The sequence below is a fragment of the Mirounga angustirostris genome, unplaced genomic scaffold, assembly GCF_029215605.1.
Source record: "Mirounga angustirostris isolate CCGP_5_RB_7025 unplaced genomic scaffold, mMirAng1.0.hap1 SCAF_3, whole genome shotgun sequence".
In the NCBI taxonomy this organism is placed as follows: domain Eukaryota; kingdom Metazoa; phylum Chordata; class Mammalia; order Carnivora; family Phocidae; genus Mirounga; species Mirounga angustirostris.
Window position 1 is genome coordinate 83,723,051 of NW_026991711.1, and position 18,295 is coordinate 83,741,345.

Consider the following 18,295-nt stretch of genomic DNA (forward strand, 5'->3'; position numbering starts at 1 on the left):
TAACCTGGCTGCCAGCCCTTGTTTTTCCATTTGTGTCTGTGTATTTTCTTCTTTGCATGCCCCATCCTTCCTGTACCTCTTATACCTGTCTCTGCCCTGGGCCTTTCCTTCAACAGAAAGGAAGAGCCCAGCATCACCCAGTGCGTGGGAGCTCACTTATCTGCAGACCATGCCCTCAGAGCTTTGGTGGACAGAAACAAAGGTGATGGGGGAAGTACTTCAGAGGGTCAGACGGAGCTGGGAGGACAATATGTGGCCCAATCAGCTGTCCTGATGTGGGATATAGCTGGCCCAGCTCCTCTAACCTATTCAGGCCTGGAAGCCTCCCTGGCTGCTCCGAGTCGATGTTTAGCTGACGTTGGCCAATGTCAATTTGGGGAACAGGAAGTCTGCAATCTTTCTGGGTCTTAGCATCCTCCTCAGTGAAATGGAGAATGCGTCCTCCCAGGACGAGCGAGGCCACAGGACCAGAAGAGGAACAGGGCCAGCTTTCCTCCCCTTCCCCCAGGGGAAAGAGTCCCCACAACCTGCTGCCTCCACACACCCTTACACACTGAGATGTCAGTGCCACACAAGGTCACCGGGGCTGAGCACCACAAGGCCCTCGGCCCCCAAACCCTGGATGTCCTAACTTGAAAGAATCTATACCACCTCCCAGCCAGGCCATGCCACCTCGATAAAACCTACAGGGGAAAAATTTTTTTAAAAAATCACAACATGAAACACAAGTCAATCTTTATTGAAAACTGCAGTATTAATACATAACAATTCTTGTTACAATAAACGTGCCTTTAAGAATTTTAAATCTGAGCTCATCTACTCATCAGATTGCATAAAAAATTAAAATAGTATGAATTTACACATAATGGAACTGGCTCAGGATGGATGTTCCATTCCTTTGTATTGATGGACACCGTAAGTTCAATGCAGAGGTGAGGGATGCCTTTAACACTGGAAGACAATGCTGACTTAAGCTTAAAAAAAGTACCAAGAGAACGGTCTAAAAAAAGTATTTAAAAATCATTTAAAAAAAAAAAAAAGGAACCATTTCCTAGTCAGTCACAGCCCATGTGGCTCCTTGGGGCCTCTCCTCCATCACAGCAACCCTGCCGGAGTGCAACAGAGCCTATTTTACTGACCACTAGTCTGCACAAGGACCCGTGGGAGACTGACAAGGCTCAGGAGGCCCAAACGAGAGACACCTGTCATCTCCAAAACACCAGCCCTGGGAGCAAAGGTCTCCTGAAGCCCTCTGCAGGCTTCCTGAACAGACACCTGCCTCTCCTCTGTCTCCCTGTCCCAAGTAAGTAAACTTTAGTCCTGGGGATTCAAATAAGGTTATCCCTAGGGGGTTTTCTGTTCTTCAAATGAATGGGGGGTGGGGGGGCTGCATGCTAGGGGTGGGGGGAGGAGACAAATCCTCTGAAACATGTAACATCAACTTTGCAACTTTCAACCCAAAAAGATCAGACCCTCCTCTGCAGCAGGTCATCTGCAAGTCTGTTCAAAAAAGTCTGATGCACCTTCAGAAAGCTCAGGCTGAGTAATAAACAGCTCAGGGGAAAAACACACACAAACACTTGAGATGTGCTAGAGAGGAGCTAAGCAGTCTGCCCTTCCCCTGAGCCAACCACACTCCTCTGTAGAGACACCCCCACCCACCCTTAGAAAGCACCAGAGAGAAGAACCAGAAGCTGCCCCCCACCCTCAAGCCACTCAGCCTTAAAACTGCCCATGAGCCTGCTGAGGGGTCAGAGAGGCATCCTGTCCTGTCTGGGCAATACTCAGGTTGGCAATGACTGGGGTATCCAGCCATTAGCTGCCAGATAGGGAGAAGGTGGCCCAACTGGTCAGAGAAATACTGTTTCCAACTGTTTCCAAGAACTGAAGAAGTCTGGATTTCCTTTTGGAAGTGGGCCCCAATGCTGATGTGGTTGGCATGTGCCACCTTTCACCACCGGCTGGCAGGCACACTCACAGAAACCCGTGTGCCAGAGAGCAGCATAGCCAAAGTGCCTTAAGAATGTATTTCCTCTCATTATAGAAGTGATGGTGCCACCAGATGGAGCAAGGCACTGTATGCCCAGCGTGGGAAGGGCAAAATGCTTGCCAACCAGATGCCCAGGCCGAGGCTCAAGACCTCCCTCGTGTCCTGTAAATACTGCATTTGCATAGCACTCAAGAAACAGAGTCACAGAACAGCAACTGGCTGGTCTAATAACCATACCAATAAGAATGTTCTGAAAAGATTTAACACGATACATAAAAGCTTCTGGAAGCGCCTGGCCTCCATGCCTATCACCATGAATGGCCCTGGCCGTGATGTTGGCTTCACTTCACAGAGGCAGCAAGCTGATGGGACCAACGCTCTTCACTAAACAGTCAAGTCACCTGGCCCAGATCCTAACAAAATTTCCATAAGCAAAGAGACCTCCTAAACCTTAGCAGAGAGGCTGTAGAACAATTTTTTTTTTAATACCCATGATAACATTCATGTTTAGAGGAATTAGGTCCTTCGCTTGCCTATCTCCACTTCTGAAAGAACCATAATTCAGCTGAAAGACTCTCAAATTAGGAATGTCACATACAAAAAGAAAAGCAAAGTTTCTCTGAATGTTCCACTATTATTCTTGGGATATCAAATTATGCAAATTTATAACAGAAGTCTATTCCTTAATTAATTTTACTGGAATTAAATGCTGTTAAAATTGCAACCTATGACAGTTTTGCTACTATTCGTATGTCCAGATTCTTACCTGCTAGGCAAGATCTACCTTTCATTATATTTGATAGCTGACGCCCTGACAGGTTCAAAATAGAAGATTTCCAGAGATGTATTCCATTATGCAAAAGTATTTGATAAAGCCTCCCAAAACTCACCTTCACAAAAGGAGAAAAGAGATTAAAAAAAATTATAAGGTGGAAAGTGTTTATGAAGCTGATATAAATGGGGGCGAAATGCAACCCACCCTTCTTGCTCTCAAAAACACCATTTAATTCAGTGCTTGTGAAAACGCTCACCCTGTGTGTGCCATGTCTCAAGCAAGCCCAATGAAGCATCCTATATAACTTCTATCTTTCCTCAATTCAAATAACTCCACCCCTTTACATGTAGTTTTGTGTGTGTGTGTATGTGTGTGTGCGCGCACCCATTTTGATGTTCAGGGCTTTACTAAAGCATACATTAAAATCGTATTTTCTCCTAATCTATTACACTAAACTGGGGAAACTGACTTTTCTTTTACTTGGTCAGTTCAGCCCTGGAACCCTTAGAACCTATCAGATATTTATCACAAACCATCTACTATACAGATGGAATTACCAACAAAGAGTTGAAGAAGTGGACACAAACCATGTGCCTGAAGTAAATGGTTCACATACACACAGACACACACTGACAAACACACATGTGGGTTAAGTGCTAATGAAGCAATTTAAAGTACTTATCAGTAAGCACACTATGTTAATAGACATTAGGAATAAGGAATCTTCTGTTTACAATGATCCATGCAAAAATATTCCTAAACTTCTTATAAAATAAAATGTGGAAAAAAAAATTATGGGGTACTTACTACAAAAAATAAGGTTACCAAAGGCTCAGGGGTCAGGTGTCCTACTCACCAAATGGGGCCGAATGCCAAACCAGTGCCAGAGTCCTGACCTAGCTGCCAGAGATGTAGGGGCAGGGTCCCCTCCCCAACCAAAGCCCACAACACTTGAAACAATGATGGGGTGAACAGGAGCATACCCCACGCCCACCTGACAGACTGCTGAAAGGGAACAAAACCCTCACCCTCCCACCCCCTCTCTGAACAGACACACATTCCCATTGATACAAGTTGGGCACATTTAGGCAAAAAAATCCTTTTCATTTCTTATGTACAATATTCAGACTTTAAACACAAAATCCTTTCCGAATAAATCCTGGAAAGCAAATGCATTCTGATGCTGCCTGGCCCTTTGCTGTCCATACCTGCTTTGTGCTAAGAGCCCTCAGCTACAAGACATGGCAGACAAGGCTCACAGACAAAAGGCACCAGCCCTTCCCTCACATCTCCACAGACCCATCTCCAGGAGCAGCCTCCAAATTTTCTGAGATGACAAGTCCCCATCAGGTGGATGGGCCCAAACATAGCCAAGCCCTGCCTCTCTACAAGAAACTTCAAATAAAGTTTTGTTCCCTTTTAATAGTTCTTAAATATACAACTTTCTTCATAACAGCTGAAATCTTTGCCCTTCTTTGGCGAGGAGGGTGACAGGGGGGCGGTGAGAACAGCAATGCCTATCTATGTTTTCAGTGGACTGAAACATTTCTTGGGGCAGGGAGGAATGGTTTTCTGTGCTAAATAAAGGAGAAGCCAATACCTCCTACAAGTGTGGCTGTTTCTCCTTCACATGTCTTCCATCCCAGGAAAATAATTTAGTTCTACATAGGACTTTTCCAGTAAAGATACAGAAAACCTCATCTCTATCTGTAAGAGGCTTGTCATGAAAACTTAAATGGCAGAGAAAATTGCTTTGCTGATACAAAGACCACCTCTTGCCCCTAGCTATATACTGGCCACACACTCTACACTTTCACGATGATCTTTAAGAATGTCCACACCACAATGCCCCCCAAGACTAAATGGCAAGATAGGGATGCCCAGTAAGCTGGCTGCATCCCTGGCAGTGGTGGCTCTCCTGGCACTCTCCCTGTCCCTGCAACTCTCTCCCCTCGCCGTGCAGTCAGTGTGAAAGAAATAGATGGCTGAAAACTCAAAGTCCACGTTACCAACTGGCAACCCACCTCAACCCCAAAGGCTGAAGAATCATCATCTAAGGGATTTCAGATACTCTATGAAGAAATTCACTTTAACACTTATAACTTTAAGACTCTGCATACATTACAACAGTGCATTAGTGATACAAGTTATAAAATGCTTTTCCATTCCTTTGGGTTTTGCATATGATGGTTTTGCATCAGTCACTGCAGGTAGATTGAGCAAGCTTTGTTTTTGTGTTTGTTTTTTTAAACATGCATTCAACTAGATATGATTCAGAATAGATTAATACTCCCTTTTAATCATTACAGTTAGCTAAAAAAATTGCCAGGCAGCCCATAAAACAGGATTTGCTTTAAGACCAACCCACAGAGTTAGTTGGAGACTAATGGCGCTGGGACCTGCTGGGCCGGGCCATAGTAGTGTTTAGCTAAGTGTAGAGAGCATTAAGAAGAAAGTCCGGGTTGGAGGCGCGAGGCCTGCAGCACCAGCTGTGGAACCTCCATGATGTGACTGCACAGCTCCATCCTCAAACCTGGCAGGGGGAAGAAAGACAGACACAGTCAACAAAGAGTGCCTCTGGCACCACTGCTCCAAAAAGGAGGGGTTTCATTCAACTCAAGGAGGACGAAATCCACTAGGACCAGAAAGGGCAGCAGCAGGAGAGGCCACTGCTCCTGGTTCTGTGGACCTGAGAGAGACTTCCAGTTACAACTAGAATCCTATTTCCTGCAGAAGGCAGTGGGAGATTAGAGCATGGAAGAGGAAAGGAACAAAGTCTACAGTGTATACAGCAAGTACTCCATGGTTCCCTTCCTTCTTCTACTTTATAGAGTCCCAATAAGAACAAAAATTTAAATACCACACTGCTCTTGGATTAACAGGTAGCATTTTTCTCATTAGTGCTTAAAATATGTTAGATTTGCCATTCTGTACTGAAAAAAATACACTTTAGTCGAGAGTCAACACAGATTTCACCGGTCACTTACATTTGCAGGGTGATCACCACTGAGGGGGCACGTAGCTGTAGGTGGGCGTTCCTGGGGCCCGATACGTGGGCACAGTGACTGGGTGGGGGGCAACAGGAGTTGGGGAGTGGGCGGTCAGCAGGGTACCTGGAAGAAAGAGCAGCTGTCTCAGTGGCAGGCAGCACCACCACACACAAGGCGAGCCCGTGTCACCATACAGCTCCACGCTGCCCAACAAGAGAGCTCTGGCCCGGCCTGCTTTGAAAGGAAGGAGATACACAGAAGGAGGGGTAGTCTCGACCTAGAGTGCTGTCAGAACTCTGATCGTACACAACTCAAAGCTGTACGAACACAGCAAGCTTATATGATAACGTCTACAGAAGGCTTTGTGCTTTCCCTTCACACAAGCATACTCAAATGATTTTTGGAAATCAGGTAATTGACAAAATAAAAAAATTCAGCCTTAAAAAGGAAGGAAATTGGTTACATGCTACAACATGGATGAACCCTGAGGACGTTATGTTAAGTAAAATAAGCCAGTCACAAAAAGATACATCCAAAAGGACTCCACTTACATGAGGTATCTCGAGTAGTCAAACTGACAAAGTATAAACGGTGGTGGCCAGGGGCTGGACTGGGCTGGGGGTGGGGGGCACAGGGGATAAGGGGAATTGTTATTTAATGAGCAGACCTTCAGTTCTGCAAGGTGAAAAAGTCCTGTTTTACAAAAATGTGACTAAAGTTAACATTACTAAACTATATACAGTTAAAAATGGTTAAGATGGTAATAAATTGAAGAGAGGGAAGACTCCAAACTACATGAGCTTCTGAGTACATGAAAATAATGTATTCCCTTATAACTACAGAAAACTCAGCAACACTCTGAGCCCATCTGTAGATAAGCAGAACCTCAAACCTAACAGCCTCACTTTGCTTCTCTTCACTTCCCATCTCCCTGCCCACAACAAGCCCACAGCCTGCCATCCCTCCCTCCACATGCCTCAAACATGCAGTTTCTGTCTCTCCACAGATAAGTATGGGAAACCCAAATACAATGGAGACTCTGGGCAGAAAACACATACCTTTCTCTCTGGCACAATCTCCCTATGTTGAAGTTAAAAAAAAAAAAAAAAGAAAAGAAAAAAAAGAGGGAACAACAATGGGAAAAAAACCCCAACAAAACAAAAACAAAAAAACACAGCCAATGGCAAGCACGTGCATCTTGTGTACCTGGCCGCCCGGCCATAGACAACTCATGTGCCCACTGGAGGTAACCTAATCCTTAGACATTACGTCAAGTCCCCAGGGGCTCTGTAGTCCAAGAAGATGTGTACATCCTACCCAGGAGCCTCATGTTTCTGTGATTTATTTTTCTGACCAAGGGAAGCCTTGGGAAATAAAGTCGACCAATGCCAAAGGATTTCTACAAGTAGCTGTTAATGTCTATTAACACAAAGCCAGTTTTTTTAGATTTATGCAAACACCAACATTCACACAACTTGCCCTGCAAAGATAGCCCACAATAAAGGGTGGTACCAGGAGGGCCAGCCCACCTAGACACAAAGTAATCCCCTTCTGCTCAAGCTTGGTATGCTCCTCAGGGGGACCGACCACTCCTCGGCCCTACTGCCAAGGGTTCAGCTCACCCGTCAAATACAGAGATCACTAACCAGTTGTGCCCACAGGAAAGGTACCTGGTTCTTGGCTTGTCACTCTAAACCCCAGACTCCTCTCAACTGAAAGGAGAAGAGGAGGAAATGAAGGGAAGGGAAAGAAAAAGATTATATGCTGTTCCTTTCCTGACGAGTATGTCCTTCCATACAACTCGAGCCATGAAAAATCAAACCAAGGGTAAAAGAATTAGTGAGCTCTCTCTTCCCCCGGCTCTCACGCCATCATAAAACAGGCAACCCAGGGTCAAGGACTCACCTGCCGACATGGCCATAGTGGTCCCAGCCACCATGCCCATGGTGACGCCGTTGCCTCTAGGTGGAGGGATGGGAGCAGGGTACACCGTCGCCGGCATGCCATTGGGCTGCACCACTGTGGTGTGGTGGATGACGTGAGGGGGTGCTGCATACAGGGGCTGTGTGTAGTACGTGCCTTGCTGTGGAGAAGAGGAGAGACAACTGCCACAGGGCTCCACACCCCATGGATCAGAGCCCAGAGAGAACCAACCCTTCCCGTACGCACAGTGCCCGTGAGCACCATTAAGAGACCCACAGCACACCCCAGGCCTACCTGCGCGTAGGGGCTCTGCTGGGGGTAGGCACTTCGCACAGGGTACACAGCGGTCTGGTAGGGGTTGGGGGAGGAGGAGTATGGTGGCACTGCCCCGCTGGTGGGGGAACAGGACACTTTGTAAGGTGTGCCGGGAGTGTAACCTGAAACAAAGAAGCCAATGGCCGTGAAAAACCCAGAGCTTTTCCTCTAAGGTCAGGAACAAGACAAGGCTGTCCACTCTCACCACTGATATTCAACACAGTACTGGAAGTCCTAGGCACAGCAGTCAGACAAGAAATAAATGGCATCCAAAATGGTAAGGAGGAAGTAAAACTGTCTATCTGCAGATGACATGACACTACACATAGAAAACTCTAAAGACTCCATCAAGAAACTAATAAATGAATTCAGTAAAACTGTAGGACACGAATATATAGAAATCTGTTGTGTTTCTACACACTAATGAAAAGTAGAAGAGAAATTAAGAAAACAGTCCCACTTAAAACTGTACCAAAAAGAATAAGATACCTAGAAATAAATTTAACCAAGGAGGTGGAAGACCTGTGCTCTGAGAACTGTAGAACACACTTATGGAAAAAAACTGAAGACAACACAAATAAATGGAAAGCTACACCACACTCATGAACTGGAAGAATATTGTTAAAATGTCCTTACTACCAAAGGCAATATACAGATTCAACGCAATTCCTATCAAAACACCAATAGCATTTTTCACAGAACTAGAACAAACAATCCTAAAACTTGTATATGGAACCACAAAAGACCCTGAATAGCCAAAGCAATCTTGAGAAAGAAGAACAAAGCTGGAGGTATCACAATCCCAGATTTCAAGATATATTACAAAGATGTAATCATCAAGACAGTATGGTACTGGCATAAAAACAGACACACAGATCAATGGAACAGAATAGAGAGCCCAGAAATAAACCCACGTTTAATTGGCCAACTAATGATCTACAACAAAGGAGGCAAGAATATACCATGGGGAAAAGACAGTTTAATAAATGGTATTGGGAAAAGTGCACAGCTACATGCAAAAGAATGAAACTGGACCACTTTCTTACACCATACACAAAAATTAAAATGGAATAAAGACCTAAATGTGAGACCTGAAACCTCAAAAAAGTCCTAAAAGAAAATCTAGGCAATAATCTCTTGTACAATGGCCTTAGCAACATATTTATGGATCTCTCAAGCAAGGGAAACAAAAGCAAAAATAAACTTAGAACTACATCAAACTAAAAAGCTTCTGCACAGGGGTTCCTGGGTGGTGCAGCTGATTGAGCGTTCGACTCTTGGTTTCGGCTCAAGTCACGATATCAGGGTCATGGAATCGAGCCCCCTGCCTGGCTCCAGGCCCCACACTGAAGGAGTCTGCTTCGGTTTCTCCCTCTGTCCCTCCCTCCCGCACTCGCTCTCTCTAAAATAAACAGATCTTTAAAAATAAACAAATAAATAAAATGCTTCTGCACAGTAAAGTAACCCATGACAAAACAAAAAGACAACTAGTGAATGGGAGATAAGATCTGCAAATGAAAAATGTGATAAGGGGTTAATATCCAAAATTACATGAAGAACACCACCAAAAAAACAATCCAGTTAAGAAATGGGCAAAAGACCTGGATAGACATTTTTCCAAACAAGATCCCAGGTGGCTAAAAGACACATTAAAAGATGCTCAACATCACTCATCATCAGGGAAATGCAAATCAAAACTACAATGAGATCTCACCTCACACCAGTCAGAATGGCTAGTATCAAAAAGACAAGAAATAACAAGTGCTGGTAAGGATGTGGAGAAAGGGGAACCCTGGTGCACTGCTGGTGGGAATGAAATTGGTGCAGCCACTACAGAAAATAGTATGAACATTCCTCAAAAAGTTAAAAACAAACAAACACCACATGATCCAGTAATTCCACTATTGGGTATTTAACCAAAGAAAATGAAAACACTAGTCTGGAAAGATACATACACCCCTATGTTTATTGTAGCATTATTTACAACAGCCAAGATATGGAAGCAACCCAAGTATCCAATGATAGAATGGATAAAGATGATGTCATGTATATGTACGTGTGTACACACACACACACACACACACACACAAACACTCTCTCTCTCTCTCTCTCTCTCTGGAATACTACTCAGCCATAAAAAAGAATGAGATCTTGTCATTTGCAACAACATGGATGGACCTAGAGGATATTACGTTAAGTGAAGTAAGTCTGACTGAGAAAGACAAATACCATATGATCCAGTGATTTCACTTATATGTACAATCTAAAAAACAAAACAAAGCAAAAACCACAAACAGACTCAAAAATAGAGAACAAAGCAGTGGTTGCCGGGCTGGGGGAGAAGGGAATGGTGATAGGCAAAACAGGTGAAGGGGATTAAGAGGTACAAACGTCCAGTTATAAAGTTAAGTCAGTCATGTAGACGAAAAGTAGAGTACAGGGAATATAGTCAATAATACTGTAATAACACTGTATGACTGTGCTAAGCAATGAGCAATACACAGAAATGTTAAATCACTATGTTTATACACCTAAAACTAATAAAAAAAAATTTTTTAAAGGAAAGAAAAAAAGGCCTTAATTCAAACCCACTTTTGGGCCCGGCACAGGGAGGAACCACATGTGCAGTGAGGAACAAAGCAATGTTACAGCCCTGACTGCAGTCAAGATCTGACACCACTGTGGCCCTGTCTATCCTCCACAAACATCTGACTTCATTTCTAGACCTGATGTGCAAGTATGTTTGTGGGGATTGGGGGAGAAGGGAAAAAACAAAGGAGAAGGTTCTACTGAGAGTATACTCAACACAGGAATAGGAAAGAAATACCTGTCCTGTGGGAATACAAATTGGTACACCTTCCTGGGCCACAATCTGGCATTAAAAGTATGGACTGGAACAGACTCAACTGTAAGAATTCTCATCACAGTGTTATTTATTACAGCAAAAAAAAGGGGACAGGGGAGAAACTTGTCAAACACCAGGGCTAAGATAAAAAGATCTGAGTTAAGACAGCAAGTTGAACACATACATTTGCATCTGTCCCCACCCAAAGTGACAATAAATCAGATTAATAAGTTAAAGATGTAAAGCCACAGAGACAAAGAATGGGAGAGAAGACAACACTTTGGAACCTAAAAAGCAGAAGCGGAAAATGATCTGGCAGACTCAAAATAGCTACATCGCAGCCAACAGTGAAGAGGGCCGAGAAGCAGCCTGCTACCAGGCACACCCCTTCCCCAAAACCTGGAAACTATCAGCACTTGCTTCCAGTTGATGGAGGGCTAAAAGTCTGGAAGAGTGGCTAGAGTCTATTTGCTAAGCCAGAAGATGTCTGGCTCCCCATTCTTCCTGACTCCCCATCCCAACAAGGAACAGTGGCTTATTCTCAAGGGAGGGTATGAGAGGGCCTCTGAACTGCTATGTTCTTAGCAGCTTTATTCATAATGACCAAATGTCCACCAGCAAACTGGTACATCCATAGAATAAAATACTAGTTAGCAACCAAAAAGATACAACTGATACATACAACATGGGATAAATCTCAAACTATAAGATGCAAAAGAAGCCAGACATAAGAATACATGCTGAGAGGTGCCTGGCTGGCTCAGTTGGTGGAGCACCTGACTCTTGATCTCAGGGTCCTGAGTTCAAGCCCCACATTGGGCACAAAGCCTACTTAAGAAAATTTTAAATTATTAAAAAAAATACATGCTAACTTCACTGATAGGAAACTCTAGGAAAGACCAACCTAATATTCCAAGATAGAAAACCGATTGGTGGTGGTCAGGGGCCAGAGGGCATGAAGGAACTTCTCAGGGAATGAAGTCACTTGACTGTGGTGGCGTTACACAACTGTATACTCCTGTCTAAAGACACCAGACCAACCGCTTAAAAGGATAAACTTTTAGTATATGTAAATTATACCTCAATAAAACTGCTTTCTAAAAGTGAGAGAGGCTCCCGGGTGGAGCACTCAGTTAAGTGTCTGACTCTTGGTTTTGGCTCAGGTCATGATCTAAGGGTGATGAGACTGAGCCCTGCTTCCGGATCCACATTCAGGGTGGAGTCCGTTTCAAGAGTCTCTCCCTCTGCCCCTCCCCCAAACCTCTCTCTAAAATAAATCTTCAAAAAAAATTAAAAAAAAAAAAGGTGTCTGAGGTACTATTTCTCATTCATTACGAGACAAGGGCTCACTCACTCACACTTAATTCATGGGCGTGTCAGTACAACTGCTCATAAAGCTAGAGAAATACTTTCCATAGGACCCAGCAATTCACGCTCAGATATCTATCCTAGAAGAATGAAAACATATGTTCACACCAGGACTTATAAAAACTGTTCACCAAACTTCTTCATAATAGACAAAAATTGGGAAATAACGCTCATCAAAAGGAGAATGGATAAATTATGACACATCCAAATAAAAAATACTAAGTATCAAAAGGAAAAAACGCAAATAAATCTCAAACCATGTTGAACACCATGTTGAATGTTTAAAAGACACCAGACACACACAGAAGAGCACACATCATATGATCTCATTTTCAATACAAAGCCTATAAATATACCTATGGTGGGAGAAAGGGGAAGGGTGGTTTGGAGAGGGCAGAAAGAAAGCATCTGGGATGATCAAAGTGCTTGGTATTTTCCTTCAGATGTGATAACATGAGTATATACAACTGTCAAAATCAGTCTAACTGAACACTTAATACATGGGTGTTTGTGCATAAATTATACCTCAAGTTTAAAAAACAAGCTAAGTGAGGCACCTGGGTGGCTTAGTCAATTAAGCATCTGATTATTGACTTCGACTCAGGTCATGATCTCAGGGTCCTGAGATCAAGCACCACGTCGGGTTCTGCACTTACTGGGGAGTATGCTTGAGATTCTCCTGTCACTGTCCCACTCTGCCCCCCAGACCAAGCTCACACACACTCTCTCTCAAATAAATAAATCTTAAAAAAAAAGCTGAGTATTAAAAAATTAAAATTAGAAAAATTTATCTTACTGGACTGTGGTTAGAAGTGGACATATATTTTGTTTTTAATTTAAGGAAGAGAATGAATGATCCCAGGAATTTAAGATTATTTATTTATTGAGGAGGAGGGGCAGAGGGAGAGAGAATCTCAAGCACACTCCCCGCTGAGGAGTGGAGGCCAACAATGCACGGCTTGATCTCCTGACCCCGAGATCATGACCTGAGCCAAAATCAAGAGTTAGATGCTTAACCAACTAAGCCACCCAGGTGCCCCAAAATGCACCACTTTTATTTCTTTATTTAAATTCCACAGTACATCATTAGTTTCAGATGAAGTGTTCAATAATTCATCAGTTGCATATAGCACCCAGTGCTCATCACATCACGTGCCATCCTTAATGCCCATCACCCAGTTATCCATCCCCCTGCCCACCTCCCCTCCAGCAACCCTCAATTCTTTCCTATAGTTAAGTCTCTCACGGTTTTTGTCCCTCTCTGAAGACTTCCCGTTCACTTTTCCCTCCTTTCCCCTATGATCCTCTATGCTGTTTCTTATATTCCACATATGAGTGAAACCATATAATTGTCATTCTGATTGACTTATTTCACTCCAGGTCCATGCACATCCGTGTAATTAAATTGTAAGTATTCATCCTTTCTGATGACTAATATTCCATTGTGTGTGTGTATGTATGTGTGTGTATACGTATACAAACACACACACACACACACACACACACACACATATACACCACATCTTCATTCATCATCTGTCAGTGGACATCTCAGCTCATTCCAGTTTCGCTATTGCGGACATTGCTGCTATAAACGTTGAGGTGCAGGTGCCCCTTCAGATCACTACATTTGTATCGTTGGGATAAATACCTAGTAGTGCAATTGCTTAGTTGTAGGGTAGCTGTACGTTTAACTTTTGAGGAACCTCCACACTGTTTTCCAGAGTGACTGTACCAGCTTGCAATCCCACCAACAGTGTAAAAGGGTTGCCCTTTCTCCGCATCCCTGCCATTTGTTGTTTCCTGTCTTGTTAATTTTAGCCATTCTAACTGGTGTGAGGTGGTATATTATTGTGGTATTGATTTGTATTTCCCTGAGGCTGAGTGATGTTGAGCATTTTTTCATGTGTCTGTTGGCCGTTTGGATGTCTTCCTCGGAGAAAAGTCTGTTCACGTCTTCTGCCCATTTCTTAACTGGATTGTTTGTTTTTTGGGTGTTGAGTTTGGTAAGTTCTTTATAGATCTTGGATACTAGCCCATTATCTGATTATGTCATTTGCAAATACCTTCTCCCATTCCGTAGGTTGCCTTTTAGTTTTGTCAACTGTTTCCTTTGCTGTGCAGCTTTTTATCTTGATGAAATAGGTTATTTTTGCTTTTGTTTGCTTGCCTTTGGAGACATGTCTAACAAGAAGTTGCTGCAGCCGAGGTTTAACAGGTTGCTGCCTGGTGTTCTCCTCTACGATTCTGATAGATTCGTGTCTCACAGTTAGGCCTTTCATCCATTTTGAGTTTATCTTTGTGTATGGTGCAAGAAAATGGTCCAGTTTCATTCTTAACATGTGGCTGTCCAATTTCCCCAGCACCATTTATTGAAGAGACTGTCCTTTTTCCACTGATAGTCTTTCCTGTTTTGTCAAAGATAAGCTGAGGGCCCATTTTGGGATTCTCTATTCCACTCCACTGATCTATGTGTCTGTTTTTCTGACAGTGCCATACTGTCTTGATAGTCACAGCTTTGTAATATAGGCCTGAAGTCCGGCATTGTGAGGCCACCAGTTTTGGTTTTCTTTTTCAACATTCCTCTGGCTATTCAGGGTCTTTTCTGGTTCCATACAAATTTTAGGATTTATTTTTTCCAACTCTGTGAAAAATGTTGATGGTATTTTGATAGGGATTGCACTGAATGTGTAGATTGCTCCAGGTAGCACAGACATTTTAACAGTATTTATTCTTCCAATCCATAAGCACGGAATGTTCTTCCATTTCTTTGTGTCTTCCTCAATTTCTTTCACAAGTGTTCTGTAGTTTTTTCAGTACAGGTCATTTGCCTCTTTGGTTAGGTTTATTCCTAGGTATCTTATGGGTTTCAGTGCAATGTAAATGGGATTGATTCCTTAACTCCCCTTTTTTTTAAATTTGACAGAGAGAGACACAGCGAGAGAGGGAACACAAGCAGGGGGAGTGGGAGAGAGAGAAACAAGTCTCCCGCTGAGCAGGGAGCCCGATGCGGGCTCAATCCCAGGACCCTGCAATCATGACCCGAGCTGAAGGCAGAAGCCTAACGACTGCGCCACCCAGGTGCCCTTAACTCCTCTTTTCTTCTGTCTCATTGTTAGTGTATAAAAATGCAACTGATTTCTGTGCATTGATTTATATCCTGCCATGTTACTGAATTCCCATATGAGTTCTAGCAATTTTGGGGTGGAGTCTTTTGGGTTTCCCACATAAAGTATCATGTTATCTTGGAAGAGTGAGTGAGTGACTTCTTTGCCAATTTGAATGCTTTTTAATTCTTTTTGTTGTCTGATTACTGTGGCTAGGACTTCTAGTACTGTAGTGAACAACAGTGGTGAGAGTGGGCATTGCTGTCATGTTCCTGACCTCAGGGGAAAAGCTCTGTTTTTCCCCATCGAGAATATTTGCTGTGGGTTTTTCATAGATAGCTTTTATGATATTGAGGTTATATACCCTCTATCCCTAAACTGTGAAGAGTTTTAATCAAGAAAGGATGCTGTATTTTGTCAAATGCTTTTTCTGCATCAATTGAGAGAATCATACGGTTCTTGTCCTTTCTTTTACTGATGTGATATATATCACATTGATTTGTGAATGCTGAACCACCCTTGCAGCACAGGAATAAATTCGACTTGGTCATGGTGAATAATCCTTTTAATGTATGTTGGATCCTACTGGCTAGTATTTCGGTGAGAATTGTGGCATCCATGTTCATCAGGGATATTGGTCTGTAATTAGTGGGGGTCTGGTTTTAGGATCAAGGTAATACTGGCCTCATAGAATGAGTATTGAAGTTCCTTCCATTTCTATTTTTTGGGAACAGTTTCAGAAAAACAGGTATCAATTTTTCTTTAAATGTTTGGTAGAATTCCCCTGGGAAGCCATCCAGCCCTGGACTCTTGTTGGGAGAGTTTTGATTATTGATTCAATTTATTTGCTGGTTATGGGTCTGTTCAGGTTTTCTATTTCTTAATTAAGCTTCAGTTTTGGTAGTTTATATGTTTCTAGGAATGCATCTATTTCTTCCAGATTACCTAATTTGTTGGCATTTAGTTGCTCATAATATGGTCTTAAAATTGTTATTTCCTTGGTGTTGGTTGTGATCTCTTTTTCATTCATGAGTTTATTAATTTGCATCCTTTCTCTTTTCTTTTTGATAAGTCTGGCTAGGGGTTTATTGATTTTAGTTAAGTCAAAGAGCCAGCTTCTAGTTTCACTGACCTGTTCTACTGTTCCTTTGGTTTCTATTTCATTGATTTCTGCTTTAATCTTTATTATTTCTGTTCTCCTGCTTGGTTTAGGCTTTATTGGCTATTCTTTCTCCAGCTCCTTTAAGTTGTAAGGTTAGCTTGTGTATTTGAGATAGAAATAATTTTTTGAGAACAGCTTGTATTACTATGTACTTCTCTCTTAGGACTGATTGCCTTTGCTGCAACCCAAAGGTTTTGAACAGCTGTGTTTTCATTTTCATTTGTTTCCATGAATTTTAAAATTCTTTATTTTCCTGGTCGACCCATTCATTAATAGGATGCTCTTTAACTTCCAAGTGTTTGAGTTCCTTCCAAATTTCCCTTTGTGACTGAGTTCAAGTTTCAAAGCATTGTGGTCTGAAAATATGCAAGGAATAATCCCAGTCTTTTGGTACCACTTGAGATCTGATTAGTGACCCAAGGTGTTGCTCATGTGCTCATCATCTCTCCTCTTTCATTCATGATTAACTTGGATCCTTTCTCTTTTCTTTTTGATAAGTCTGGCTAGGTGTTTATCGATCTTATTAATCCTTTCAAATAACCAGCTCATAGTTTCAGTGATCTACTGGGATTTTTTCCATTTATATATCATTGATTTCTGTTCTGATCTTTATTATTTCTCTTCTGCTGGATTTAGGTGTTATTTGCTGTCCTTTTTCCAGCTCCTTTAGGTGTAAGGTTAGGTTATGTATTGGAGACTTTTCTTCTTTCTTAAGGAAGGACTATATATATATTTCCCACTTAAGACCACCTTTGCTGCATCCCAAAGGTTTTGGACTGTCGTGCTTTCATTTTCATTTGCTCCTATGTATATTTTAATTCTTCTTTAATTTCCTAGTTGACCCATTCATTCTTTAGAGGGACGTTCTTTAATCTCCATGTATTTATGTTCCTTCCAAATTTCTTCTTGTGGTTGACTTCAAGTTTCACAGCACTGTGGTCTGAAAATATGCAGGAAATAATCCCATTTTTTTGGTGCCAGTTGAGACTTGATTTGTGACCCAATATGTGATCTGTTTTGAACAATGTTCCATGTGGACTTGAGAAGAATGTATATCCTGTTGCTTCAGGATGGAATGCTCCTTAGCTATCTGTGAGGTCCATCTAGTCCAGTGTGTCATTCAAAGCCCTTGTTTCCCTATCGATCTTCTGCTTAGATGATCTGTCCATCGTTGTGAGTGGAGTGCTGAAGTCCCCTAGTATTATTGCATTATTATCAATGTGTTTCTTTAATGTGGTTATTAATTGGTTTATATAATTGGCTGCTCCCAAATTAGGATACATATTTGTAATTGTTAGATCTTCTTGTTGGATAGACCCTTTAAGTATGATACAGTGTCCCTCTTCATTCCTTACTATAGTCTTTGGTTTAAAATCTAATTTGTCTGACATGAGGATTGTTATCCCAGCTTTCTTTTGAGGTCCATTAGCATGATAAATGGTTCTCTGCCCCCTCACTTTCAATATGGAGGTGTCTTTAGGTCTAAAATGAGCCTCAGCCTATGATGGGTCTTGCTTTTTTATCCACTCTGTTACCCTGTGTCTTCTGATTGGAGCATATAGTACATTTACATTCAGAGTGACTATTGAAAGATATGAATTTAGTGCCATTGTATTACCTGTGAAGTCCCTGTTTCTGTAGACTGTCTCTGTTTCTTTCTGGTGTGTGTTACTCTTGGGCTCTCTCTGTGCTTACAGGATCCCCTTTAGTGTTTCTTGCAGGGCTGGTTTAGTGATCACAAATTATTTTCTGTTTTCCTGGAAGCTCTTTAATCTCTCCCTCCATTATGAATGGCAGCCTTGCTGGATAAAGTATTGCTG

The 18,295-nt window shown here is 42.3% G+C and overlaps 1 protein-coding gene across 6 annotated transcripts in view; it reads right to left on the minus strand.

Annotated features, from left to right (window-relative positions):
- Positions 1 to 720: 720 nt before the first annotated feature.
- Positions 721 to 18,295, minus strand: part of FAM168B (family with sequence similarity 168 member B) — a 45,603-nt gene continuing 28,028 nt past the window's right edge. For all 6 annotated transcript variants that reach the window (XM_045869107.3, XM_045869106.3, XM_064586341.1 and 3 more), the window contains 4 exons: positions 7,973 to 8,115; positions 7,661 to 7,838; positions 5,753 to 5,878; positions 721 to 5,298 (listed from right to left, as the gene is read on the minus strand). In XM_045869107.3, coding sequence (XP_045725063.1) covers positions 5,766 to 5,878; positions 7,661 to 7,838; positions 7,973 to 8,115 — 434 coding nt within the window. In that variant the 3' untranslated portion in view covers positions 721 to 5,298; positions 5,753 to 5,765. The remainder of the gene's footprint in view (positions 5,299 to 5,752; positions 5,879 to 7,660; positions 7,839 to 7,972; positions 8,116 to 18,295) is intronic.